At 39.9% G+C, this 27602-nt stretch overlaps 1 protein-coding gene across 1 annotated transcript; it reads right to left on the reverse strand.

Annotated features, from left to right (window-relative positions):
- Window positions 1–6332: 6332 nt before the first annotated feature.
- Window positions 6333–21892, reverse strand: muc13b (mucin 13b, cell surface associated). The gene is given in 15 exon segments (XM_073490218.1): window positions 6333–7731; window positions 14284–14522; window positions 14786–14949; window positions 14981–15016; window positions 15019–15050; window positions 15242–15329; window positions 15685–15722; window positions 15918–15960; window positions 16074–16202; window positions 16879–17057; window positions 17193–17251; window positions 19412–19521; window positions 19845–19961; window positions 20094–20471; window positions 21838–21892. Coding segments are annotated over 15 exon segments (3066 nt in total).
- Between the last annotated feature and the right edge of the window lie 5710 nt (window positions 21893–27602).

Raw genomic sequence — 27602 nt, forward strand, 5'->3', positions numbered from 1 at the left:
CCAAACAAATGGACACAGGTGAAAACATAACCTCCTTGGCCAAGGTAAAGAATGAATGAAAGAATTTCAGACAGTGCTGAAGAGACAGTGTACAGCATTTTGAAACGTAATTCTTCAAAACAAATCTGTGTCTTCTTTGAATATTATTTAGATACATCTCAGCATCAAAAATCGGACGTGATAATAAACTTACTTTGAAAACTTGCCCCATTCAGTAGACAGGTCCCAGTACAATTTTTGACATATGACTCAATATCGCTTAGAATGCCATCTGTGGTGACTTCAGCATTTGCTGTGAAGCTGATCTCTACAGTTGCTTTGACGGTTGGGTTTGCTTCTCTTGACCAAACTCTGCTGGGGGGGTCACTGCGCCTATATAGACAAAATCACACTTAATGATGATTATATTCTGTATTATCAAGTGCAATATGCTGTAAGTGTAATGCAGGAGGTATGGTTCTAGATGGAGAGACAGTCAGCTGGTAAACACCGCTGCCACTGTGACTTACTCGAGTCTCAGCACTGTAGATCCAGAGTAATCGTTATTGTCCTCGAAAACATCATCCAGCTGTGTTTTGGAAAGAAAATATGATTTTGTTTAGGCATCATCTGACTGGAAAGGCACAGTCTCTTTAGATCAAGTTTGCTCCTGGGCTTATTTTGCTTTGATATTGTGCAGCAAAGCAGTACATTAATTGCCACGTGCATAGCCCATATGAATTATCACTGTTGTCAAACAACTCCACAAACAGCTCGTCTTTGTGGTATTTTTGCATCATAAATGTCAAATGTCTTAAAAGGACAAAAAAATCAAGACTTTTTTAAAAATATAATTCCTTCATGAAAGAGATTACCCAGCAAGCAATTGTATGTCTAAAAGATGTAGAAATAATCTTCTGTATGTAAACACGACTAAATTTGGGCTGTCAGTGCAAATTTAGTAGATGTCTTTTTGTAAATATTGATTAAACAAGTCTTTATAGCAAAAAAAACAACAACAAAAAAACAAAAAACAATGATAAGGATAAGGATATGTGGAAAGCATCGTATTCATTTCTTTAGCTTGTGTACTTTGCTCTACAAGGCTTGGTTCTGGCTCTAAGTGTTTGCAGCACATGTACAGTAAGTGCAGTGTCTTATTTAACAAATTTGTATAAAACTGTTCCCAGTATGAAGTCCTGAAAGCTTCCTGTTCACAGTTCACAGCCTATATACTTCCACATTTGTGACATTAAATGTGTTGAAATTACGTCTTCATGTAGTTTACCTACCAGTGACTTTGGAGAAACACTTTAAACTAATCATGATCGTCTCTCTTTCAACCTACAAGTGAAAAAATTATAAAAACAATGAGACAAATTTGTGCTTTGTAACACGTTGATGCTGAAATTGCATTTTAGCTGGTTGCTACCAGTCTCAATGAGGGCTATAGCCAAGACCTTGTTATTATGTTCATTATTTGCCATTAATCGCAATATTTTATTTAACTGAGGCGTCTAAATGACATTTTGCTTACTGAAAATGTATATGTGTGCAAAGATAAATATATTGATCAGTCCTAGCCAGTTAGATGAGGGGTATCAAACATTTTATCACAACATCACAGCAAGAAAAAGATGTCATTCGGACATCTTGGCTATAGACCCCCAATTTAGTTGACTATCTGTAACCCACTTCTAGCTAAAAGGATCTTGACATTGATTAGATTTTTTTTGCAACTGCAGCTTGCAGGATGTGTGATATTTCATCATGTAAGAAAAGTCAAAAGTGATTACAAGGTGAAATTGTGGCAAATAATGAACATAAATAAAAAGCCTTGGCTATAGTCCTGATTTAAATTGGCAGCAATCGTCTAACATGCGGTTACAACATCAACATGTGACAAAGCACACATTTGTGTCATCATTTTTAGAATTTGTTTATTTGTAGTTTGAGAAAGAAATGATATTGATTTGTTTTAAGAAGATGAAGATGTTATTTCAAAGCATTTAATGTTTCATATCAAATATAAATATGGAACTATATAGGTTGTTAGCTGCTAACAGGAAGCTTTCAGGACATCGTAATGGGAACAGTTTTATACATTTATGTTAAATAAGACATTGTGCCTACTGCTGTAAAGTACATGCACAAACACTTAGCCACAACCAGAAATTGTGGAGCAAAGTGCACAAGCTAAAGTAAGGAATATGATGCCTTACACAATTATACTATATCTGGCTGTGGTGGTGTAGAGTGGGCAGTCTCCCAATCGAAAGGCTGGAAGTTTAAACTCTGTATCCCGCGTTTGAAAAATGACCAGTGCTTTGGTTTAGTTATAAAGACACATTTAATTCTCTAAAATGCACAAATAAGGGCTTATTTATTAAAGTTCTCACTAGAAAGCCAGTATTGCAAATCCCAGTGAAATATGTACTAAATGTGAACGTTTAATCAATGTCTTCAATTAAACATCTAGCAAATTTGCATTGACAGCACAAATTCATCCATGTTTTAGCCTAAACTTCAGGTTTACCTATAGATGGCTACTATAGGTCTTTTAGACATAAAATTGCTTGCTGGAATGAAACACACAAGTAATGGGTGTTACTTCAAGAAAAATAAATATATATATAAAAATAAATAAATAAAGAAGAGGAAAGAGCTGATGGCTTACCGAGTCAGTAATTTTTAGTGCAGCATTTTGAAATTCAACTGACTTGCGGTCCTCCATTTCTGGCTTGTACTCTATTCCGGGCACAGTCAGGTTTCCAGGGAAAACTTTGGCTAAAATAGAATATCATCTTCAGAAAGTTGCATTGACACTCGTATTGTAACCATTTATTTAGAGGAATGGTCCAACAATTTGCTTTCTTGCTGAGAGTTAAACAAGGAGATAAACTCTCGTATCTGTTCAATCATTAGAAGGCAAGCCGGCAGCTGGTTAGCTTAGCATAAAGATGACAGGGGCAGCCAGCTAGCCTGATATCCCCTGACCCTCTTCCTTTCTATATGCTAAACAAAGTTAAAAGGCTCTTGGCTCCAGCTTCATATTAATGAGAATATATGACATATGATCAGTCATATGATCTTCTCATGTAACTCTGTATAAATATTGCCAAAAATATTGAACTGCAGTGGTAAATATTTCATGACATGATTAATGTAGTACCGCTTTCACTGGCCAAAAAACACCCACCAACATCTGCCTTTTGTGTGCAATGTGAATGTATATTATTGGGGTTTACTCCTGGGTCAATTGACCCTACAGTAATCACGGTGTTTAATGCTTCTGGCTCAACTCGGCTGTGATGTGAACACAACATTTAGGAGAACACACTAATTTACTCTCCTTTTCAGTCGCGATGCTAAGACGTGTGTTGAAGTTAAGGCCATTGGCTTGTTATTATCTTTCCATCCGTTTGTCAAGCAGCACTAAAACTTTCTTCAGTCGGCGGTGAGTTTGAAAGAGAGACTTAAGTAAAAGACACTAAAAAATTATCAGTTCTTTGTGGCTTCCATGTGGTATGAGCCAAGGCAGCTGTCTGATTGGTACTGCGCATGTGCTCTCAACAGAGATCAGAAGGAAGCAAGGTGTCTCACTTCTTAGCCACTTTCTTTATCAGCTCTGGAAAAAAACGGTGTCTAATTCAGAATATTATTAATTCAGCCTTTTTCAAAAATGTTTAATATCTTCTGGATGTAGTCTGATGAAGTATATAATTTGCTGGTGCGTTCGTGATGACGAATGGGGCAAGAGGAAAGGAACAGAAAGGCAATCTCTTCCATTGGCAATGTGAAAGTATTTAATTGTTGATTATTAATGGGCTTACTTGCATTTAAAAAACCTGTGTATACACGCTAGTTTCAGGGTATTGCACTGGTATGCTTCTGGTCTTCTTTTGCTTTAAATTACTAGTGTTATGAGGTACTTTGTCATGGAGTAAGAACTGCATAGTGGTGGCACACAAACAAATACCGCTACAGTACTTACCAGTCTCACAACTTTTGGTGATGTTATTATAGAAATCACCAGCCAAGCACAAGCATACAAAGTTTTGTTCTCCACGGTGGTCACAGGTGCTCCCTTGACCACATGGGTTGGATGCACAAGGGTCTTTAAAGTTAAAGGACAAAGAAACACAGTAATATAAGCATTTACAGCATAATATGAGGACCTAAAAACAAAGAAATCTTGTAAAAAGAGTAAATTAGCCTGCATTTGTTGGACACAGGTGAGATTACCTGGTGCTGGTGGAGTGGATGTAGGTGGCGGTGGAGTGGATGTAGTAGTAGGAACAGCTTCGGTTGTTTTGGCAGGTGCCGGTGAAGTGGATGGCGTAGTGGGACTTGCCTCTGTTGTTTCGGCAGGTGCCGGTGAAGTTGATGGAGCGGTGGGACTGGCTTCCGTTGTTTCGGCAGGTGCTGGTGAAGTGGATGGCATAGTGGGACTGGCCTCCGTTGTTTCAGCAGGTGCCGGTGAAGTGGATGGAGCGGTGGGACCGACTTCCGTTGTTTCAGCAGGTGTAGGTGAAGTGGATGGCATAGTGGGACCGGCCTCCGTTGTTTCGGCAGGTGCCGGTGAAGTGGATGGAGCGGTGGGAGCGACCTCCGTTGTTTCGGCAGGTGCCGGTGAAGCGGATGGAGTGGTGGGACTGGCTTCCGTTGTTTCGGCAGGTGCCGGTGAAGTGGATGGCGTAGTGGGACCGGCCTCCGTTGTTTCGGCAGGTGCTTGTGAAGTGAATGGAGCAGTGGGACCAGCTTCCGTTGTTTCGGCAGGTGCTGGTGAAGTGGATGGCATAGTGGGACTGGCCTCTGTTGTTTCAGCAGGTGCCGGTGAAGTGAATGGAGCGGTGGGACCGACCTCCGTTGTTTCGGCAGGTGCCGGTGACGTGAATGGAGCGGTGGGACCAACCTCCGTTGTTTCGGCAGGTGCCGGTGAAGTGGATGGAGCGGTGGGACTGACTTCCGTTGTTTCGGCAGGTGCCGGTGAAGTGGATGGCATAGTGGGTCCGGCCTCCGTTGTTTCAGCAGGTGCCGGTGAAGTGGATGGAGCGGTGGGACCGGCTTCCGTTGTTTCAGCAGGTGCCGGTGAAGTGGATGGAGCGGTGGGACCGACCTCTGTTGTTTCAGCAGGTGCCGGTGAAGTGGATGGAGCAGTGGGACCAGCTTCTGTTGTTTCAGCAGGTGCTGGTGAAGTGGATGGCATAGTGGGACCGGCCTCTGTTGTTTCAGCAGGTGCCGGTGAAGTGAATGGAGCGGTGGGACCACCCTCCGTTGTTTCGGCAGGTGCCGGTGAAGTGGATGGAGCGGTGGGACCGGCCTCCGTTGTTTCGGCAGGTGCCGGTGAAGTGGATGGAGCGGTGGGACCAGCTTCTGTTGTTTCGGCAGGTGCCGGTGAAGTGGATGGCATAGTGGGTCCGGCCTCTGTTGTTTCAGCAGGTGCCGGTGAAGTGAATGGAGCGGTGGGACCGGCTTCCGTTGTTTCGGCAGGTGCCGGCGAAGTGGATGGAGCGGTGGGACCGGCTTCCGTTGTTTCAGCAGGTGCCGGTGAAGTGGATGGAGCAGTGGGACCAGCTTCTGTTGTTTCGGCAGGTGCCGGTGAAGTGGATGGCATAGTGGGTCCGGCCTCTGTTGTTTCAGCAGGTGCCGGTGAAGTGAATGGAGCGGTGGGACCGGCTTCCGTTGTTTCGGCAGGTGCCGGCGAAGTGGATGGAGCGGTGGGACCGGCTTCCGTTGTTTCAGCAGGTGCCGGTGAAGTGGATGGAGCGGTGGGACCGACCTCTGTTGTTTCAGCAGGTGCCGGTGAAGTTGATGGAGCAGTGGGACCGGCCTCCGTTGTTTCGGCAGGTGCCGGTGAAGTGGATGGAGCAGTGGGACCAGCTTCCGTTGTTTCAGCAGGTGCCGGTGAAGTGAATGGAGTGGTGGGACCGGCCTCCGTTGTTTCAGCAGGTGCCGGTGAAGTGAATGGAGTGGTGGGACCGGCCTCCGTTGTTTCAGCAGGTGCCGGTGAAGTGGATGGCATAGTGGGTCCGGCTTCCGTTGTTTCAGCAGGTGCAGGTGAAGTGGATGGTATAGTGGGTCCGGCCTCCGTTGTTTCAGCAGGTGCCAGTGAAGTGGATGGAGCGGTGGGACCAGCTTCCGTCGTTTCGGCAGGTGCCGGTGAAGTGGATGGCATAGTGGGTCCGGCCTCCGTTGTTTCAGCAGGTGCCGGTGAAGTGGATGGTATAGTGGGTCCGGCCTCCGTTGTTTCAGCAGGTGCCAGTGAAGTGGATGGAGCGGTGGGACCAGCTTCCGTTGTTTCGGCAGGTGCTGGTGAAGTGGATGGCGTAGTTGGACCGGCCTCCGTTGTTTCAGCAGGTGTTGGTGAAGTGGATGGAGCAGTGGGACCAATCTCTGTTGTTTCGGCAGGTGCCGATGAAGTGGATGGAGTGGTGAGATGGGCCTCCGTTGTTTCGGCAGGTGCCGGTGAAGTGGATGGAGCGGTGGGACCGGCCTCCGTTGTTTCGGCAGGTGCCATTGAAGTGGATGGTGTAGTGGGACCGGCCTCTGTTGTTTCGGCAGGTGCCGGTGAAGGGGATTGAGCGGTGGGACCGGCCTCCGTTGTTTCGGCAGGTGCCACTGAAGTGGATGGCGTAGTGGGACCGGCCTCCGTTGTTTCGACAGGTACCATTGAAGTGGATGGTGTAGTGGGACCGGCCTCTGTTGTTTCGGCAGGTGCCGGTGAAGGGGATTGAGCGGTGGGACCGGCCTCTGTTGTTTCGGCAGGTGCCACTGAAGTGGATGGCGTAGTGGGACCGGCCTCCGTTGTTTCGGCAGGTGCCATTGAAGTGGATGGTGTAGTGGGACCGGCCTCTGTTGTTTCGGCAGGTGCCGGTGAAGGGGATTGAGCGGTGGGACCGGCCTCCGTTGTTTCGGCAGGTGCCATTGAAGTGGATGGTGTAGTGGGACCGGCCTCTGTTGTTTCGGCAGGTGCCGGTGAAGGGGATTGAGCGGTGGGACCGGCCTCCGTTGTTTCGGCAGGTGCCACTGAAGTGGATGGCGTAGTGGGACCGGCCTCCGTTGTTTCGGCAGGTGCCATTGAAGTGGATGGTGTAGTGGGACCGGCCTCTGTTGTTTCGGCAGGTGCCGGTGAAGGGGATTGAGCGGTGGGACCGGCCTCCGTTGTTTCGGCAGGTGCCACTGAAATGGATGGCGTAGTGGGACCGGCCTCCGTTGTTTCGGCAGGTGCCGGTGAAGGGGATTGAGCGGTGGGACCGGCCTCCGTTGTTTCGGCAGGTGCCGGTGAAGTGGATGGAGCGGTGGGAGCAGCCTCCGTTGTTTCGGCAGGTGCCGCTGAAGTGGATGGAGCAGTGGGACCGGCTTCTGTTGTTTCGGCAGGTGCCGGTGAATAGGATGGAGCGGTGGGAGCGGCCTCCGTTGTTTCGGCAGTTGCCACTGAAGTGGATGGCGTAGTGGGACCGGCCTCCGTTGTTTTGGCAGGTGCCGGTGAAGGGGATTGAGCGGTGGGACCGGCCTCCGTTGTTTCGGTAGGTGCCACTGAAGTGGATGGTGTAGTGGGACCGGCCTCCGTTGGTTCGGCAGGTGCCGGTGAAGGGGATTGAGCGGTGACACTGGCCTCCGTTGTTTCGGCAGGTGCCGGTGAAGTGGATGGAGCGGTGGGAGTGGCCTCTGTTGTTGTGGCAGGTGCTGCTGAAGTGGATGGAGCGGTGGGACCGGCTTCCGTTGTTTCGGCAGGTGCCAGTGAAGTTTCTTCAGAAGTTGATGATATTTGGGCAGCACCTGTTGTGGTTAAAGCAGCACAGTGAAGCAGTTAGTAAATGATAAGCAGTAGCATGAATTATGGATTTATAGGTAGTGCTTTCCTTTACCTGAAGATAAAGTACATATGACAGACAGGAGAAATTACAGCTCACGTTGGTGATGAACTAAGTGAGGCGTCTTGTGTTTAAAGCAGCACAATGTACCAGTTAGTAAATGATAACCTGCTAATTGCCCAAGTGCTCAGCTACAGCTAAGCTGATGCCAGTCAGCATATTGTAATCAAATTGTGTGCTGTGATAGAATTACAACATAAAATACAGCTTCATGACACAACAGCATGAATTATGGGTTTATAGGCAGTGCTTTCTTTACCTGAAGATAAAGAATTTATGAGAGGTGGTATAATTACAGCTCAAAAGGGTGGGGAATGAACAAGGTGAGGCCCTGCCATTTTTGCTCTGATAACATGATAAAGGTTATCAGTGGACCAGGCTACTAGGTGTTTTTCAGGCTAAGCCTTCACATCCAAACTCAGTATAAAATGTTTTTTTTAAGCAACTTTATCGAGGATGTAAAATTTTGTAATGAAAATAAATGAAACAAAAACATTAAGTGAAATACAATACATATTGTGATACATATTTCCTTCACACGTATACAAATATGATACAAAACATGGGCCTTTGACAACAATTAGGTCAATCATAGTAGTCCCAAAACATATGAAACAGCAGGTGTAGGACCTCATACTTTTTGATATGCCCCATGAAACTGACTCAAAGCTAATTTCTGCTTCAAAAATCTAAATCCTCTTGACCATTTCTCAGTATTACTGCACTAGTCCAGTATTACAACATTAGTCCATCAGTAAAACAAGATGGGTCACGAACAGTTGGAATCCATCCATCCTTGAGCTTGTACTGTCATTGGACCTCATATATAGAACTGTCTGTAATGAAATGCACTCATACATTCCAGTTTCCCAGTTGTGGGGACATTTCTGCCACATTTCCATCAAAACAAAGTTAATCCACTGAGTTGTTACATCCTCAGATGTTAGGTAGCCTGCTGGCCATAATCTCTTGCACAATTCCAGGCATAATGAAGGGAGCTTCACACTGTCTCTGCTTCATTTCTTCGTCCATTTGCTCTGGCTTGAATAAATACAGCTGCATATCCAAGTCAGCCAAAACCCTATAAAATGTATCCTCATCCATAACATCCTCTGCTCTCATATTTTCAGGTGCCATTTTTGCTGTTGGAAATGTAGCAGTAGTAGTAGTGAAGAGGACAAGGAAGGTTAGTTTTTGAGCAGTAGCATGCCCCCTCAAATTCCTATTGGCAGAGACTAGAAACCTGAGCTGAAACAGCCTGTAGTTCTTCCTTAACACCCTAACAGAATTTGCATCAGGACAAGTCAGCTTTCTTGAGAAATGTATTGCTACATTTACCATCAACACTGACTGAACATCCGCGTTAAAAAGTGGCAACTTTTTCCCTCAGTCTGGCATCGACTTTTGTGGGAAAAAGGGACTTGATTAGAATAGACTTCCAAAGAAAGGTAGGTTAACAACAGGGTAATTAGGCAAGGCCAGATTGCCTGCGTCAACACAGTATTCAAATCTTTCAATCGGTATCTCACCAAAGCTAATAGTAGACCATTCCATGTCCAATTAGACTTTCAAAATAAAGCTGACTGAGACACATTTTAGCTGACATTCTTGGTTTGGTTAGGTTTAGGCAGCAACACTACTTGCTTAGGTTTCGGAAAAGATCATGTAATGTTATGTATATGCATGACGTTACTTATGTGTACAAGTTAACATTTAATGCATGTGCATCAAACCATTCAAGAGGTTAAAAAAATGGTTGTTAGGCCAAGCATGAAGCAGTTATGCAAATTGTGCTCTGATCTTAACTGATTTTTTCTAATTAACTGGATACTTGGATTTTAAATTTGAAACAAAACTGAGTTAAAATACATAAAAAATGAAAACAACAGGTTGTTCAGAGAATTGGTACACTTGGAATTAAGGGGCAATGATGCCCAGGTTTTTTTTCTTGAACAAAGAGTTGATGATGGTAGCAAAGACAGGCTAATCCAAAATGCTCTCAGTCTTACATCATTGGTAGCTTTCTATTTCCCACTTACAAAGGTATCACTGGATCATGGTCTGATAAGCCACACAATGCCAAAGCATCTCTTAATCTACTGCTACTTCATAAAGGCCTATTTAAAATATCTCTGCTTTAGGTATCGAATTATTTAAAGCTAAAGCACTGTGAAATTTTAAAACTCAATCGATATAAATTTACTGAATTTAAATCGAAACACAAGAATATTTAGACTGGAAAGTTTTTCCTGAATATAAAGTTAACCTGATGATTGAACTTCTGTTCATCCGGGCTATTCTACTAATCAGAGACTAGCAACTAGCAAAGATTTTTAAAATGTTAACAGAAAAAAATCAATCGACTTACCAAGGCAGGCTGCTACCAGCCAAAGGAAAAAGAAGAGTTTGAATTCTCGAGCCATTGGAAAAGAACTTAAGGACAAAACTCCAGCCCAACAAAGAAAGTCAGGGCTATTAGTGGACGAGGCTTTAGTGCCCTGAAACTTTGGAAGATTAGGGCTCAGGTGTCCTCTGCTGATACTTTCAATCATTAGCCACTCCTCAGAGGGCAGCACTGCGTGCTAAAAGACATCCTCCTACCGAGAAAAGACAACTGGGAGGCCCACCTTCAATGTGACCATGGCAATTATTTGTTTTATGATCCATAGATCTGTCAGTTTGTCTTATGTAATGTCTAGTGTATCACAGATCTAGAAGCTACAGTATATGAAAGGCTTGTCCAGGCTATGTCAGGGGTGGCTAAAGCATAAGGTAGTCAACAAATCAATAGTGTTACATTAAATACAATAATTAAAATGTATTTAAGGTAATGCCAGACTATTGGTGAAAAAAATAACTAAAGTAAACACCACAAACACTGAAAACTTCTAATAAGGTACATGATTATGATTTCATGCTTTGAAAACTCTGAATCAACAACCTGCTATTGAAATAAATGTCATTTTACGAATTTATGGCAGTTTAGCCACTCATCATGACCAAACCACGAAGCAACTTCTCCAAACTTGATTTCTTCATTGGCCCAATTAAAACATGGCAGAGGAAGCTGTGTCTATGAAATCAAATGCACTAACTAACAAAAGTATAAAAATATTGCATCAGATAGTAACTCAACTAGTTTACAATGTAGTTATCAGAAAGACGTAGCCAATAAAATGGTGAGGGCCAAAGGATATTATGACCTTTGAAGCTGTCATAAAATGTGAGATAAAAGGATCCTGTTGCAAACAGTTAAACAGCCAAAGAAATAAGTTGTATACCCTTGCGTTTTAAACCCTCATGTTAATAATATATAAGCCATAAGTTTTGAAATTCTTTTAGTCTTTTTAATTTAGTTTTTTGAGAACTGATCTCATCCAGTCACTGCCCATAAAACTATATTATCTTCAAGGTTATCCAAGTTGCATATCTGAGTTAACACACCCAAACTTTTATGCCACTTCAGTGTCATCATGGGCGTCAGTGGAAAAAATGACTGTAATGACTGACAAATACACAAAAACAGCACTGGTTTCCATGGATATTGCTTACCTACAGGCAAAATAACAAATGAGTTAAATAGATTAACAGAAAAAACATGTTTAATAAATTTGGGGCCTCCACAATAAATCAATACCAATTATAATATTAATATTTTTTCTCTGTTTTCAGCTTCCGTCTAAATAATGCTGACATTTCTGACCAGAGAAATCTCTTTAAAACACTGGATTTGAACCTGCTCTCACTCTCGAATGGACAAATCCTTTAAAACATTATCTAACACTGTACTGTCATGGTTTTGGCTATCAAAACCTGTTTTCCTGTTTTATTTTGTAGGGTTCACCCTCATGTGTCTTGTTGTAATTAACACCTCCTGTATTTGAGTCTTTGCCCCCACCTTTTTGATTGCCGCATCAGTTTCACCTGCCCCGTATTAGTCTTACCTCCCTTGTGATTTTAAGTCTGTCTTTGCCCTCTCTCTTTGTAAGTTTTTAACCTGGGGCGTGTTACCCTATTTGCAGTAGGTTTTTCATCAATTCACCATTTTAATTCTAATTAATTCTGACACATGGGTTGAGGTCCTTATTTTAATTTTACTTATTTATTAATAAAACCATACACTTGCTGAACACATCAAGGTCAAAATATTTGACATTATATTACATGTATTAGAGAGGCAGTCAGCTGTGGCAGACACGTTCAGTGGGCGGAACTAAGGATGCTTGGACACCTGCCCCTTTGCCCCTGATGTGCAAAGTGCCCTTTTGTCAAGGTGTATTATTTATTTATCTATAAAGTTTTTCTATCTATTCCCTTTAAATTAGTCTTTTAATAGTAGAAAGCTCATTTGAGAAAAATAGGCCATAAATGTCCAAGAAACTAAAAGCATACATTATCAAACAGCTTTTGCTAAATCTAGAATTCTAATATAAATCTGCTTAAGATAGACCATTGTGTCATCAGTAGTTCACTTGAAACTTACACAGTTTTAACTGTGTGTATCTTTTATTGTTTTTATGTTTATCATAGTTTCTTGCAATTATCATGAAATTTCCCTCAGCAGTGCAGAGATGCCTCGTAAAGAGAGGGGTTTGAAACAAAAAGAAACGAAGCTGGAGCCGACAAATGTTTTACGTTTTTGTTTGAAAAAAGACAAAAATCTGATATCAAACTAGTTGTAAATTAATTTTCTTTCGATGGACTGATCAATTAATCGTTTCATCTCCAGGTTAATGTGCCCAATTTACCTTTGAGAAGGCCTCTGCACGGCCCTGAGCTTTAGGTACTAAAATTATGGTCATTATAATTTTTTGCATACTGTTAAATATTTATGAAGCCATTGCTATTCTAATGGAGTAATTTAGACTGATTTGTTAAACACATGCTGATCTGTACCTTAACATTTATCATACAATTTATTTTATTTATTATTTATTTAGGTTCATTTCTATAAATGAACATTTGATGGCAGTTTAAAAAGTCAAATAATATGGCAGCATGCCAGAGAGTCAGTGGTAAAATCATCGCTTTTCTGTCAGGTCAGTGTTACAGGAACTCTGGTTAAGCAACAACTCAGACCTGATACTTAGTTAGTTTCCCAGCATCCGTTACCAGAATAACTGAGCTTCAACTATGCTGAGTTTGCTTTATTGAACTGAATCACCTGGAAAATGGGTCAGACAAACCATAATAAGCCTGGCTTATTTGGTAAGCAATCCTGTCTGTGTTCCCCGGGCTTCATCCTGGTTTGTACAACATTTAGTTTTGTGTTTCTCTTTAGTTTTTAGGATCTGCCCTTTTGATGCCTGCCTTTAATTTCTTGGCCTTCAACATTACGTTAACAAAGCTTGCCTTTGTTTTTTCATCCGTCTGTGTAGTGGGAACAAATAAGCATAGAGCTCTTTCGCTAAAGATATTTTAACATGTCACACTAGGAAAGCCGCAAAACGAGCAATGGCTGCCTCCTTGTACTGTGCACACTGTGTTGAAAAGAACAGAACAGTTGAAAAGAGCCACTGTTCGTAATATCAGCAACACCTGTGCTTTCTCTGTTGTGACAAAGTCAAACCTTATAAAACATAACACAACAACAAACACAAACAGACCCAGCAAACTTAACAACTAGCTATTATTTTTCCTCCATGAAAGAATCCATGAAAAATCATGAACAGTGTCTTAAAACAAATTCAACATTATATTATATTATGAGTGACAAAGGAAAACTAGTACAAGACAATGTGGAAAATGTGTAAATATTGTTATTTTATTTTATTCAAGTTAAATAACAGCTTGGTATCAATGAGACATGAAAGAGGTTAAAAATACACAAAATACACTCTAACTTATACAACACAGGACATCAAACAATTTCAATGTAGTAAACATTTGACATAAATTACAGTTAAATTTATGGATGGACTAACATGCCCTAATTTGAACCAATAACTCATTAAGTTTTATTAGAACAAAAGAAAAAACTCGTCTCATTCACAAAAACTGAGTTAAACATAAATTTGTAACTCATCATAAACTTAAGACATTTAACATACCAAATGTTCACGTGAAAATTCATAGACGAGCAACACATTAACCAGGCAAAAGAATAAGTAAGTAGTATCTTAAGTCACTGTCATTAAGAGGAGACATTTGAAAAGACTTAGTGTATCTCAAATCCCAAACATTCGTAAAGATTAGTCAAGGAAAGACAGAAATGATTTGTGAAAGCTTATAATTGGTCTGAAAAGAGTTGCTGTACAGTGAAATTCTTTAGTGCTTCTGTTTAAACAACTCTCAAGGTATTACAAATGTACAGTCATTTTGGGGACAGAAGATAATTCTTAAGTGTTTCCACAGAAACCTCAACAAGGTTTTGATCTGGGTAAATGTCACTGTAGGATAAACCGTTGTGATTCCACATTAATTGAACCGACGTCCATCGTCTTGCATGTAGTAAGGGTTGGTGTGGCCTTGGCTTGAAGCATACGGGTTGGCCTGGCCTTGGCTTGAAGCATACGGGTTGACCTGGCCTTGGCTTGAAGCATACGGGTTGGTCTGGGGTCGAGCCTGAGCATAGACGCTGCTCTGGGGTCGAGCCTGAGCATAGAGGCTGCTCTGGGGTCGAGACTGACCATATGGGGCCATGTCATCATCGTCATCGTACAGTCGCTGCAATGAAAAGAGACTTTCTTTATTAGAGAACTGAAAAACGAAGCTACAACATCCCCATTTTTCTCCCTGCTGAATATTTTAATTTCTTTTCTGCTTTTCTGTTTCTACTTAAATTCCTTTAATGTACCTTCACTACCCTCCGACATTATACATCAAACACACACAGAGATGCACCATACTCGGATGCTGTTAAAATTTCGTTGTACATTTGTGCGATGACAATAAAAAGGATTCTGATTCTGATTCGGAGATGTACTCACCGGGTTCCTCCCCCCAGGGACCAGGTTTTGCCGACTGTTGCTCGGAGTCATCTCCAGGTTGGTTCTGTCCCAGCTGCTAGTGGTTGTGGCCCTTGGGATCCGAGGCACACCTGCATTGGCAAAGGCGTTAGCTGACCTATTAGCTGGGGCAGCCTGGCTGTTGGCAAAGTTGTCATTAACCAGTGGTGCCTTAGCAGGAATGGGGCTGACGTAAGGCTCCCGAATGTCTGCGTTTTTGTTCTTCTTGGGGCTCTTCTTTGAGGATCTGGAAAGATAAAACAGAAGTACATAAGGCTGTCCACTGTTACGTTTTTTGTATTACAGTTTATTTATTACATTTGTTTATTGATTTCTTTGATTAACGAGTAGCATGAATGAGAGAGAAACATGGAAAACAGACGGCTTAGACCATGATGAATGATTGGAAGAGGATGAGTGCATGGATGAGATACTCACTTGAGGAACACTATAGGCAGAATAATGAGTGTGATAAGCAGCAGTGTACCAAGGACAGAGGCGACGATTACCAGCGTCCGCAGCCATGCTAACAAAAAACAAAGATGTAAAGGATGTTAATAACAAGGCCACGCTACTGAAATTACTTTATTAATTAATTACTTGACAGTATCTTGAACCATATTCTTACATTTTCTGTCTGATGTGTTGAAGAATTCAATTCAAGTAAGACTATGTTTTCCCCTCAAACATATACTACATTTACAAGGAGTTGAATAATATGAACAATACATAACTGATTTTTGTGTGTGTTGTCAAGAATTTTACATCATTACTTTCAAATAGTGACTTGTTATGTGTATTTTTAATAAGGATCATGTATTATTGTTATTTTTTTTGTTGTTGTTTTTGCTGTCACTGTTAAACACATGCTGTATACTCACATTCACTGCAGTTCAAACCACTAAGACCAAATGAACAGCTGAAAGACAAGAATAGTTCTTTTTACATCTGTATATATACCAAAGCTCTCCACAAACTGGTCATATTTACAGGGGCTCTCAGCCTTTCCCTCCTTACTATGATTGGCATGAAATGTTGTTGAAATATAATTAGATTATATGATGGATACTTATTGTTACACTTTCAGAACATGCTGTGATGTTAAAGCACTTACTCGACACATTTGCCATCTTCCACTCCTTGGCCACTTGGACAAGCTGCAAAAGTAGCAAAGGTTAAGGTAGTTTGTAGTTTAGATAAAGAAAGATTATTCGATCACACACACACACACACACACACACACACACACTCGCCCTCTCACTAAACTTACCAATGCACATTCTGTTACTTAACGACGTCAGAACGTAGGATTCCAAACAGTTACACGTGAAAGATCCATTTCCTGATGTGCACAATGAAGTCGCCGCATCACAGGTGTCTGTATTACACAGATCTTTATCTTTAAATGATGGAAACAAAAAAAATGTGTCAGTAAACGTTATTCAAAATAGGTGTAGTGGTACAAAATAGGCAGAAAACAATAACATTACCACATGATATAAACTGTGGATTTGTGGATTAAAATGTACAGTATGCTATTCCATCATCAGTAAGATATTATTAATCACTGGCTGAGTGATACTCTGTACACTCTATAAAGATCACTCTCTGTGCAGTGACAGAGGACCAACATTTAGAGTGACAATCCTCATCATACTGTATATTATAATTAAACTTTTTCTAATAATTACAGTGACTCAAATGACCACTGGGCCAAAAAAAAGAAATAAAAAACTTCAGAAAGACTGTACTTCTTGAAACATCACAGTAATAGATGGTTTTGCCTTGAACAGCCAGAGTAGTGACAGTAGTAGAAAAATGTTTGATAGGACAAAATCAAACCAAACCATTTGTAGGAGGGCAAGGATAGTTTTTACAAATAATTCTTCTATATCTCACAGATGAATGAATGAATGAATGAATGAACTGAATGTGCTGCAGAAACACTATACAGCATTTTGAAACATAATCCTTCAATTACGTTCTTCCTGAAAACAAATCTATGTTTTGTTTCAGTATGATTTAAATACATCTCAGGATCAATCATAAAGATTGGACATGATAGATAAACTTACTGACGAAAGATCCTCCTTCCAATGGACAGGTGTCACACAAAACTTCATTATTGATCACATCGTTGATTTCATCTGTGGTGACTTCAGCATTTGCTGTGAAGCTGATCTCTACAGTTGCTTTGACGGTTGGGTTTGCTTCTCTTGACCAAACTCTGCTGGTGGGGGTACTGGGCCCGGGCCTATAGACAAAATCACACTTAATGATGATTATATTCTGTATTATCAAGTGCATTATGCTGTAAGTGTAATGCAGGAGGTATGGTTCTAGATGGAGAGACAGTCAGCTGGTAAACACCGCTGCCACTGTGACTTACTCGAGTCTCAGCACTATAGATCCAGAGTAATCGTTATTGTCCTCGAAAACATCATTCAGCTGTGTTTGGGAAAGAAAATATGATTTTGTTTAGGCCATCATCTGACTGGAAAGGCACAGTCTCTTTAGATCAAGTTTGCTCCTGGGCTTATTTTGCTTTGATATTGTGCAGCAAAGCAGTACATTAATTGCCACGTGCAGAGCCCATATGAATTATCACTGTTGTCAGACAACTCCACAAACAGCTCGTCTTTGTGGTATTTTTGCATCATAAATTTCAAATGTCTTAAAAGGACACAAAAATCAAGACTTTTTTAAAAATATAATTCCTTCATGAAAGAGATTACCCAGCAAGCAATTGTATGTCTAAAAGATGTAGAAATAATCGTCTGTATGTAAACGCGGCTAAATTTGGGCTGTCAGTGCAAATTTAGTAGATGTCTTTTTGTAAATATTGATTAAACAAGTCTTTATAGCAAAAAAAACAACAACAAAAAAACAAAAAACAATGATAAGGATAAGGATATGTGAAAAGCATCGTATTCATTTCTTTAGCTTGTGTACTTTGCTCTACAAGTCTTGGTTCTGGCTCTAAGTGTTTGCAGCACATGTACAGTAAGCGCAGTGTCTTATTTAACAAATTTGTATAAAACTGTTCCCAGTATGAAGTCCTGAAAGCTTCCTGTTCACAGTTCACAGCCTATATACTTCCACATTTGTGACATTAAATGTGTTGAAATTACGTCTTCATGTAGTTTACCTACCAGTGACTTTGGAGAAACACTTTAAACTAATCATGATCGTCTCTCTTTCAACCTACAAGTGAAAAAATTATAAAAACAATGAGACAAATTTGTGCTTTGTAACACGTTGATGCTGAAATTGCATTTTAGCTGGTTGCTACCAGTCTCAATGAGGGCTATAGCCAAGACCTTGTTATTATGTTCATTATTTGCCATTAATCGCAATATTTTATTTAACTGAGGCGTCTAAATGACATCTTTTGCTTGCTGGGTAGATTTGCTGTTGTACCAGACAGCCACAGTTAGCTGTTGGTTTAATGATCCACTGAAAATGTATATGTGTGCAAAGATAAATATATTGATCAGTCCTAGCCAGTTAGATGAGGGGTATCAAACATTTTATCACAACATCACAGCAAGAAAAAGACGTCATTCGGACATCTTGGCTAGATAGACCCCCAATTTAGTTGACTATCTGTAACCCACTTCTAGCTAAAAGGATCTTGACATTGATTAGATTTTTTTTTGCAACTGCAGCTTGCAGGATGTATGATATTTCATCATGTAAGAAAAGTCAAAAGTGATTACAAGGTGAAATCGTGGCAAATAATGAACATAATTAAAAAACCTTGGCTATAGTCCTGATTTAAATTGGCAGCAATCGTCTAAAATGCGGTTACAACATCAACATGTGACAAAGCACACATTTGTGTCATCATTTTTAGAATTTGTTCATTTGTAGTTTGAGAAAGAGATGATATTGATTTGTTTTAAGAAGATGAAGATGTTATTTCAAAGCATTTAATGTTTCATATCAAATATAAATATGGAACTATATAGGTTGTTAGTTGCTAACAGGAAGCTTTCAGGACATTGTAATGGGAACAGTTTTATACATTTATGTTAAATAAGACATTGTGCCTACTGCTGTAAAGTACATGCACAAACACTTAGCCACAACCAGAAATTGTGGAGCAAAGTGCACAAGCTAAAGTAAGGAATATGATGCCTTACACAATTATACTATATCTGGCTGTGGTGGTGTAACAGGTAGAGTGGGCAGTCTACCAATCAAAAGGCTGGAAGTTTAAACTCTGTATCCTGCGTTTGAAAAATGATCAGTGCTTTGGTTTAGTTATAAAGACACATTTAATTCTCTACAATGTACAAATAAGGGCTTATTTATTAAATTTCTCACTAGAAAGCCAGTATTGCAAATCCCAGTGAAATATGTACTAAATGTGAACGTTTAATCAATGTCTTCAATTAAACATCTAGCAAATTTGCATCGACAGCAGAAAATTCAGCCATGTTTTAGCCTAAACTTCAGGTTTACCTATAGATGGCTACTATAGGTCTTTTAGACATAAAATTGCTTGCTGGAATGAAACATACAAGTAATGGGTGTTGCTTCAAGAAAAATAAATATGTATAAAAAAATAAATAAATAAAGAAGAGGAAAGAGCTGATGGCTTACCAGCTTAGTAATTTGTTGTGCGGCATCTTGAAATTCAACTGACTTGCGGTCCTCCATTTCTGGCTTGTAATCTATTATGGGCACAGTCAGGTCTCCAGGGAAAACTTTGGCTAAAATAGAAAAATATCATGTTATGAAAGTTGAATTGTAACCATTGATTTAAAGAACAGTTCAGCAATTTGGACAATTGCAAAGAGTGAAATGAGAAGATAAACCCTCATATCTGTCAATTATTATAAGGCAACAGATCAGAAACCGGGGCAAACAGCTAACCTGAAATCTCCCAACCCTGACTTGTTGTTCTGACACAGGTTTTCCCCCCACTTCTTCCCGTCTTTATGCTAAGCTAAGCCAAGCGTCTCCTGGCTTACTTTGTCATGGAGTAACAATTGTGTAACAAAGTGGTGGTACACAAACAAATATCGGTACTTACCATCCCGACAACCTCCGTTGTTGTAGATAGCACCAGGCAGGCACAAGCAGACAACGCTTTGATTTGCACGGGCGTCACAGGTGCTCCCTTGACCACACGGGTTTGAAGCACAAGGGTCTTCAAAGTCAAAGGAAAAAGAAATGCCATTATGTACGGGCTTACAGCATTAAATGAGCACCAAAAACAATTAAATCTTGGAAACAGAGGAAATTAGCCTGCAGTGGTTGGACACAGCTGAAATTACCTTACCATTTAGCGTTGTAAGGGATGGGGCTGAAGTCTTTGCATCTGTTACAATAGAGCTTGGTGCTGTAGTGGAGACTGATGGGTCAACGGAGACTGATGATGCAGCGGAGACTGATGGTGCAGCGGAGACTGATGGTGCAGCGGTCACTGATGGTGCAGCGGAGACTGATGGTGCAGTGGAGACTGATGGTGCAGCGGTCACTGATGGTGCAGCGGAGACTGATGGTGCAGCGGAGACTGATGGTGCAGCGGTGACTGATGGTGCAGCGGAGACTGATGGTGAAGCGGTCACTGATGGTGCAGCGGAATTTATCGTGGTTGGATCAGGTGTTGTTGCTGGACCAGGGTCTACTGTGGTATCTGCCAGACTGTCAGGAATGACTGCATCACCTGAAAGTGTTGTGGTTAAAGCAACACAATGATAGCCTGCTGTTTGTCAAAGTATTTAGCTGCAGCGTAACAAGGAAGGATAATAAACTCTTCTATAGCAGTCTATTTTGACAGGTTTCCCCAGATCCGGCAAGAGTTATCTATGAGGTATCATGGTGGGTTACAATAAGCAAAAGATAATGATTTCTCAATTGAAAAAAACAAAACAAGAATGTTTATCAACCTTTCCAACCAGCTTGATGATAAAGCTGTGGCATTATCTCCTTCAACTTATTACCAATATGCCAGTCAGCCTTTCATGATCAAATGACTTGCCATGATAGTATGACACAGCTTTATGATTCAGCAGCATGAATTATGGGTTTATAGGCAGTGCTTTTCCTTTGCCTGAGGATAAGAAGGACTAATCATAAACATGAGAATTACAGCTTGAAGGGTGGGTGATAAACTAGGTGTGGCCCTGCCATATTTCCCACTGATGACCCTGAACTTCACGCAGCTGTTCACTGTAAAAATCAGCTGAGCATTCACATCCACTAAAGATAGAAGGTTTTTTTAGCAACTTGACAATTTTTATTGAGGATCTAAAATGCCTTAATGCATACAAAGTGAAATTCAATACAAATTGTTATATGTTTTTGCTTTTTATGTATGCAAAATGGCCTTTCTCAGTGATTAGGTCCATTCATACAAACTAAAAACAACAGGTCCTACGTCTGCCCCATAAAAGTGACTCATAGCTCATTTAGGCTTCAGACATGTAACGCATTAACCAGAATGGACAGACTAAGACTTCCTTGATTGGAATGGATTTACAAAGTAAGGCAGGGTTACACCAGGGTTATAAGGTAAGGTCAGATTGTCTTCATCAACACAGTACTCAAATATTTACATTTGATTGTGTGTTCACCAAACCAAGAAAAGCTGAAGTCAAGCTTGAAGCAATTTTAATGGTTTATTTATAACTAGCTGGATATCAGCATTTAAAAAAAAAAAAACTACATAGTTAAAACACATTTAATATAAAAATCAACAGGCTTCAGATAATTGGTACATTGGCAGTTAAAGTACTACGATCAATTGGATTGGATCAAGGTTTGATGAGTCATATTGTGTCAAAAATAAAAGCAACTTGTTAACTACTGTTTAATGTAAGTCTATTTAAACATGAGTTTAAACTGTGAACATTTAAAACACAATCTAGAAAAATGTTATACATTTAAACAGGAATATTTATCTTGATTATGAAGTTAACTGGATAATTGAGCTTTTGATAATCTGGGCTATTCCACTTATCAGAGACTAACAGCTAGCAAAGACAGTTTAAAGGTTTAAGTTAAAAAATCAGGCGACTTACCAAGACAGGCTACAACCAGCGAAAGGAGGAAGAGGAGTTTGAATTGTCGAGCCATCGAAAAAATGATAAAACTTCTTCCTATGAAAGAAAGCCAGTGAGTGGATGACGCTTTAGTGACCTCGACACTTTGGATGATGAGGGCTCAGGTGTCCTCCACTGGCAGTTTTAATCATTAGCCACTCCTCTGGGGGTGGCACTGTGTGCTAAAGTACATTTCACGCCCTGGAAAGACGACTTGGAGCGGACATTCTAAGTCTCCATGCCAATTATCTGTTTACCTTCCTCAGATCTGTCTGTCAGATTTGCAGTTTGTTATTTCTTAATGTCCAGAAGGTGTATCACAGATGTAAGAGCGACAGTATATGAAAGACCAGTCCAGGCTAAGACAGGTATGACTTTAGTGATCATAAACAGCCTCAGACATATATAACTGACAGAAAATACAACAAATAGAAGAGGTGAGAGGTCATCAAATATCAACCAAACCAAAGCACTGGTATTGGATGAGACTTAACAAACAGCTTTCTTACAAATTGCTCCTTTAAAACTAAACAAGAGCATGAAACACTGATAAAATAACACATCATTGCTGTCAAAGGAACCTAACAAAGTGCACCTGTGATGTTCTTTTGGAGGCAACCTGAAAGTTAAACCTGACATGGTTCATTAACTGGGTCAACCACTCAAGAGAGGTTTTGGGTTGATGACGAAAGTACGCTTTGTGTTAAGACACAAGACATGTTTTCAATATGTTGTGCTACATGAGCTAATGCCAACAAATCAATAGTGTTACATTAAATGTAATAATTAAAATGTGTTAAAGGTAATACTAAACACTAATACTGGGCTAATTGTGAAAAAAACGAACTAAAGTAGAGGTCAGGTCACATTTATCCAACGTCACTACCACTCAAAGCTTCCCATGCGGTACATTAGATCATTTAAAAACTTGCAAACAAAAATCTGCAATTGAAATATAATTTAGTCACCTCTATAGTTGTTTACTACACAGATCAATACATACAGTACATTTCTATTTTTTTTTCTTTGATTGTGTTTTTTGTGTATGTAAATGCCAACAAAATGCCTGGTTTCAAATTCTGATTCTGAATTCTACCTGAGCTGGGCAAACATTAGATCTTTTCCTCGAGTACGGATCAAATTTCACATTGTTTTCAGTTCTCTTCAGTTCCCACCTTACTTACTTAAAATGAATGCTCAAAAACCATATGTTCTCAAGATCTAAACTAATTGCTCCTTCCCAAGTGTAGGACCAACAGACTTAAGAACTCCTTTGTCCCTCATGCCATCAGGCTGTACAACTCCTCACTTGGGGGGAGGAGGAAATAGATAGCCGGCAATACTGCAATACTGTGTCACTGTGCAATAACTTATTTATCTATTTACCTATTTATTCACATACATACCTGGACACTCTTACTTTCGTGCAATAATTTCTGTACAATAACACATATACAGTCCTCTACATTTATATTTATTTTATTTTATTTTATTTTATTTTTATTGTATTCTATTGTATTTTGTTCTATTCCTATCTTTATTTTCTATTTTTAGCTAAGAGTTTATTGTGAACTGTATGCTGCTGGAAATTCAATTTCCCTGAGGGAGTCATCCCAACGGGATCAATAAAGTGAAGTCTAAGTCTAAGTCTAATTATTTATATGAACACATTTACTGTCAAATTTAATAACCCCAAACTTCTTATGGACACTGATGGAGACCTAAGATGGTTGATTCTTGTTTAGGGGTGGGACAAAATATTGTAACAGGAATATATTGTATTGCCACTGTCGCCAAATATTGATATCTTAATTAAAACATGCATGACTCCTAGTGGTGTAAACTCAATTTACATAGATTAAATTTATACAGCTTCCTTAAAACATTTTACCTCCAGAAATGTTCTACTTTCTGGCAGTTTTGTCAGTTTATTGTTATTTTCCTTTGGAATAATGTCAATCATGGATGTGGACAAGTTGCAGTCAGTGTGTGTGTGTGTGTGTACGTGTTAAACAGGCGCTAAACCCAGTAAACAAGTGTTGCTGATGTATTGTAGATGATTGTCCTGCATTGTTTCAAGTGTCATAGTTAGAATGGAAAATGTATTGTGATAGTATCGCATTGCGCCTTACTCTGTGATTACAACCCCTATTTCTGTTTAGACTTCCTGCTCTTTACACCAACTGAGTAGCAGCTTTGTAGAAAAAAAGACTAAAACTATATTTTAGGAGGAATGCAAAAACAAGGCAATAATCTCTGACAGTAAGGAGGTCATGACAAGCCTGAGTCAAATCACACCAAGAGCAAATGTCATCTCAAGTCAAGACTAAAATATGAAATATACCACTTCTTTAAATAATGCGGAAGCTCTAAATCTGGGGAGTTTACTGGCAAAGGTTATTATCATAGTGTACTATCACACACAGTACTCTGGCACCAAGTGATGTCACGTACATGTTTCCTGTCTGAACTTTTCTCCATAGCTGTAAACGTATGAAACAGAACAGTGGGATTTTTATGACAGGAACGAAAAACAGAAATACAGCCACAGTACAATGACTATGTATGACTTTCTTTAACATGCATGCAACACTACTGGTTGTCAATAATGACAATGTTCAGCTTCTTTCTAAAGTAAAAAGAACAATTTCTTCTGTCCATCTCAGCCTCAGACTTCATAAGTTACTTATAAAGGTTGCAATGAAAATAAAGTGCAAAGATTACATTCTTTGCATGTCATTTTATGATTTTATGGCAGTTCACCCAGTCTTCAGTAAACCACGAGGCAAATTCTATAAACCTGATTTCTTCACAGGTCCCATTAAAACATGAGAGTCTCCACAACAGCACCACAGAAGAAGCTGTCTCCGTGAAGCCAAATTCAGTTACTAATAAAAGTTTAAAAACATTGTTCCAGATAGCAATTCAACTGACCCAGAATGTTGTTATCAGAAACTAGGTGGCCAATAAGAGGGGGTGGGACGAAGTATAATATGACCTTTGCTTCAAAGACGTCACAAGATGTAAGATAATAGGATCTTTTTTGTTAACATCCAGCTCAGAAAAGAGACAGACATGACCCGTAAAATCAAAGTTGGAACATTTGGAATATCAACATGTGTTTTAAACCCTTGCTTAGGTGTTAAAATCCTTTAGTTTAATGAGAACTGAGCTATCATGTAATCATCACCCATTAAATTATATTATCAAAGTGACTTTGATCCCAGTTTCATATCTGAATAAACACAACTAAACTTTTACACCACTTCAGCGTCATCATGGACGTCAGTGGAAAAATTTCTGAAATGGCCTACAGATAAAAACAGCACTGGTTTCCATGGATGTTGGTTAAAACCAAAATAACAAATGGGTTAAATAGATCAGTAGAAACAGTCTGTTTATTCAGATTAGGGCTTCAACAAAATAACAATCCATGGAGGGGGGCCTCCATGGATTTGACTTGTTCCGGCATATCCCACAGATGCTCAGTCAGATTGGGATCTGGGGAATTTGGAGGCCAGGTCAACAGCTCAGTGTTTTTGTTGTGTTCCTCAAGTCATTTCTGAGCAGTTTTTGTGGTGTGGCAGGGCTCACTGTCCTGCTAGGGGGTCCACTGCTGTTGCCATGAGGGGGTGAACTTGGTCCACAATGGTGTCTGGGTGTGTGGTGTGTGTCAAGTGGACAGGAGTTTCCCAGCAGTACATTGCATCGCAACGAGATAATCTTTAATGGTTTTAATGTTGTGGTTGCTCAGTGTGCTTATATATTGAACTCGTCAAAAGTACTTCATAAAACTGCTAGAGGAGCCCTCAGTAATGATATTGTGACAATACTATATGGATGACTATTTGCACTTTCACAAAATAATAAACACAATAAGATAATTTTTTTTTATAAATAATCACCAGTAATATGATTTACTGTAATGCAGCCTTTTAAACCCGGAAACGACAACACATACTATACTCTGATATTAAGACATCCAAAATCAAAAACAATATATACTCTCACATAATGATAGCAATATAATATTGATATTTCTTTAGAAATATTTAAATTGTACTTAACATTTATGGAACATTAGACTATGCCCAATAATCTCTCAAAATTCACCAAAATTGATAAAATCCTTTGTTTGCATAACTAATGAATACCATTTATGAATATATATTTAATGTACTGTAATGTTTAATGTATTTGAAACAAGTTTAACTCGTGGTAAGCCAGCCCAAATCCTGTCCACCTGCCCAAGCTAATTTTACCTTGCACAATACAACCCCAAACTGCCCAATCTGGCAACACTGACAGTCTGCTATGCAAAAGGCCTGTTGCTCAAGAAGACTCAACAGAAATGTTACTAACAATATATGTGAATAAAAATGAAAATTACACATACTGCACACTAACAAGCCGCTGACTGCTCACTCAGCACCTCAGCAACCAATCAACAAAAAATGTCTTTTTCTCTCTAAAAGTGAATTTTTATAAGTGAAGTTTATTATGACATTTTTTTCCATTATGTTGTCACCTCTACGTTTACCTTGAAGCAGCTAAACGCTTCCTTTTCTGCAAATGAGAAAACCTTCAGTGTTCCCCAGCTACACTTTCTCACTAACAGGTTTTATGAACATGCTGCCGTGAGGAGTGGGAGTGTCAACATAGATCACAGTGCAATAACTGCCTATTTGTCCTCTTGCTGACTGTAAGTCCAAAGTCGCTTACTGTTATGGCCATCCTTAACCCCACCCAACCTGCTGTTCCTGGCAATGACGATTGTGATTAAAGTTTGTGAGGGTCAGGCAGGAAGATTGATACCAGCTCAGCATAAGGTGGCAGGGCCAATCATTCCCTTGTAGACCCTTGACTCTCAAGACACCAAGCAAGCAGGCAAGGAGAGAAGGAATGGAAGTACAACACTCATTAGGCAGAAAAGTCTAATTTAGAATAATGTATATTATATTATTGGATTATACCTATTTATGCTTTAATGTGTATGGATGCCACTTTAAAGGCATTATTGATAACATTCAGCCATTAAATGTGGTTTTCCATCTCCCCCTTCCACTGCATTCACATCACAACACCGCTGTTGTTCGAACCATCTGCCCCTTCAAGTTGTTGCCAGTTTGAGCAAATTAGGAAACCTTTCATGATTACTTGGTTAGGGAAATATCATGGTTATGGCAAATAAACTACAGTTAAGGTCAGGAAACTAAGACAGGTAAGTTTATGGAAGGTTTGTAGTCATGGGTTGTTACTGGCTCATCTGTATGGTGATGTTCACTAGTATACACTAGGGATATTAATGATTAATGATTAATGGATTTATTGCCGTTAAGAATTTAACTGATTAAAAATGCCTTAATCGACAATAAGAGATGGGCACAAAGAGCATCTTACACTAACAGATTACAGATACTTGTTTTTTCAAATATATCCAAATAAAACACAAAATACTGGTCTGAGAAAATGTACTTAAGTAAAATACAGAAATACATTTTACACAAACTTATATCACATTTGAGCCATTTAGTCGCTTCAGTATTGGTTGGATTTTGTTGCCAGTCGTTGAACAGTGACAGACGGGAGCCATTATTTTTTGTTATTTTGTTTCAAATTCAATTACTTCATGTTTACTTTATCTGTTCTTTTAGCTCCTAATGTAGCCAACTCTGATTTTACATCAAACATAGATCATGTCAGCGGTTAAAACAGTTTTCTAAAGGAAAAATGTTCAACATATT

This window comes from Pagrus major, chromosome 20 (assembly GCF_040436345.1).
Source record: "Pagrus major chromosome 20, Pma_NU_1.0".
Classification (NCBI taxonomy): domain Eukaryota; kingdom Metazoa; phylum Chordata; class Actinopteri; order Spariformes; family Sparidae; genus Pagrus; species Pagrus major.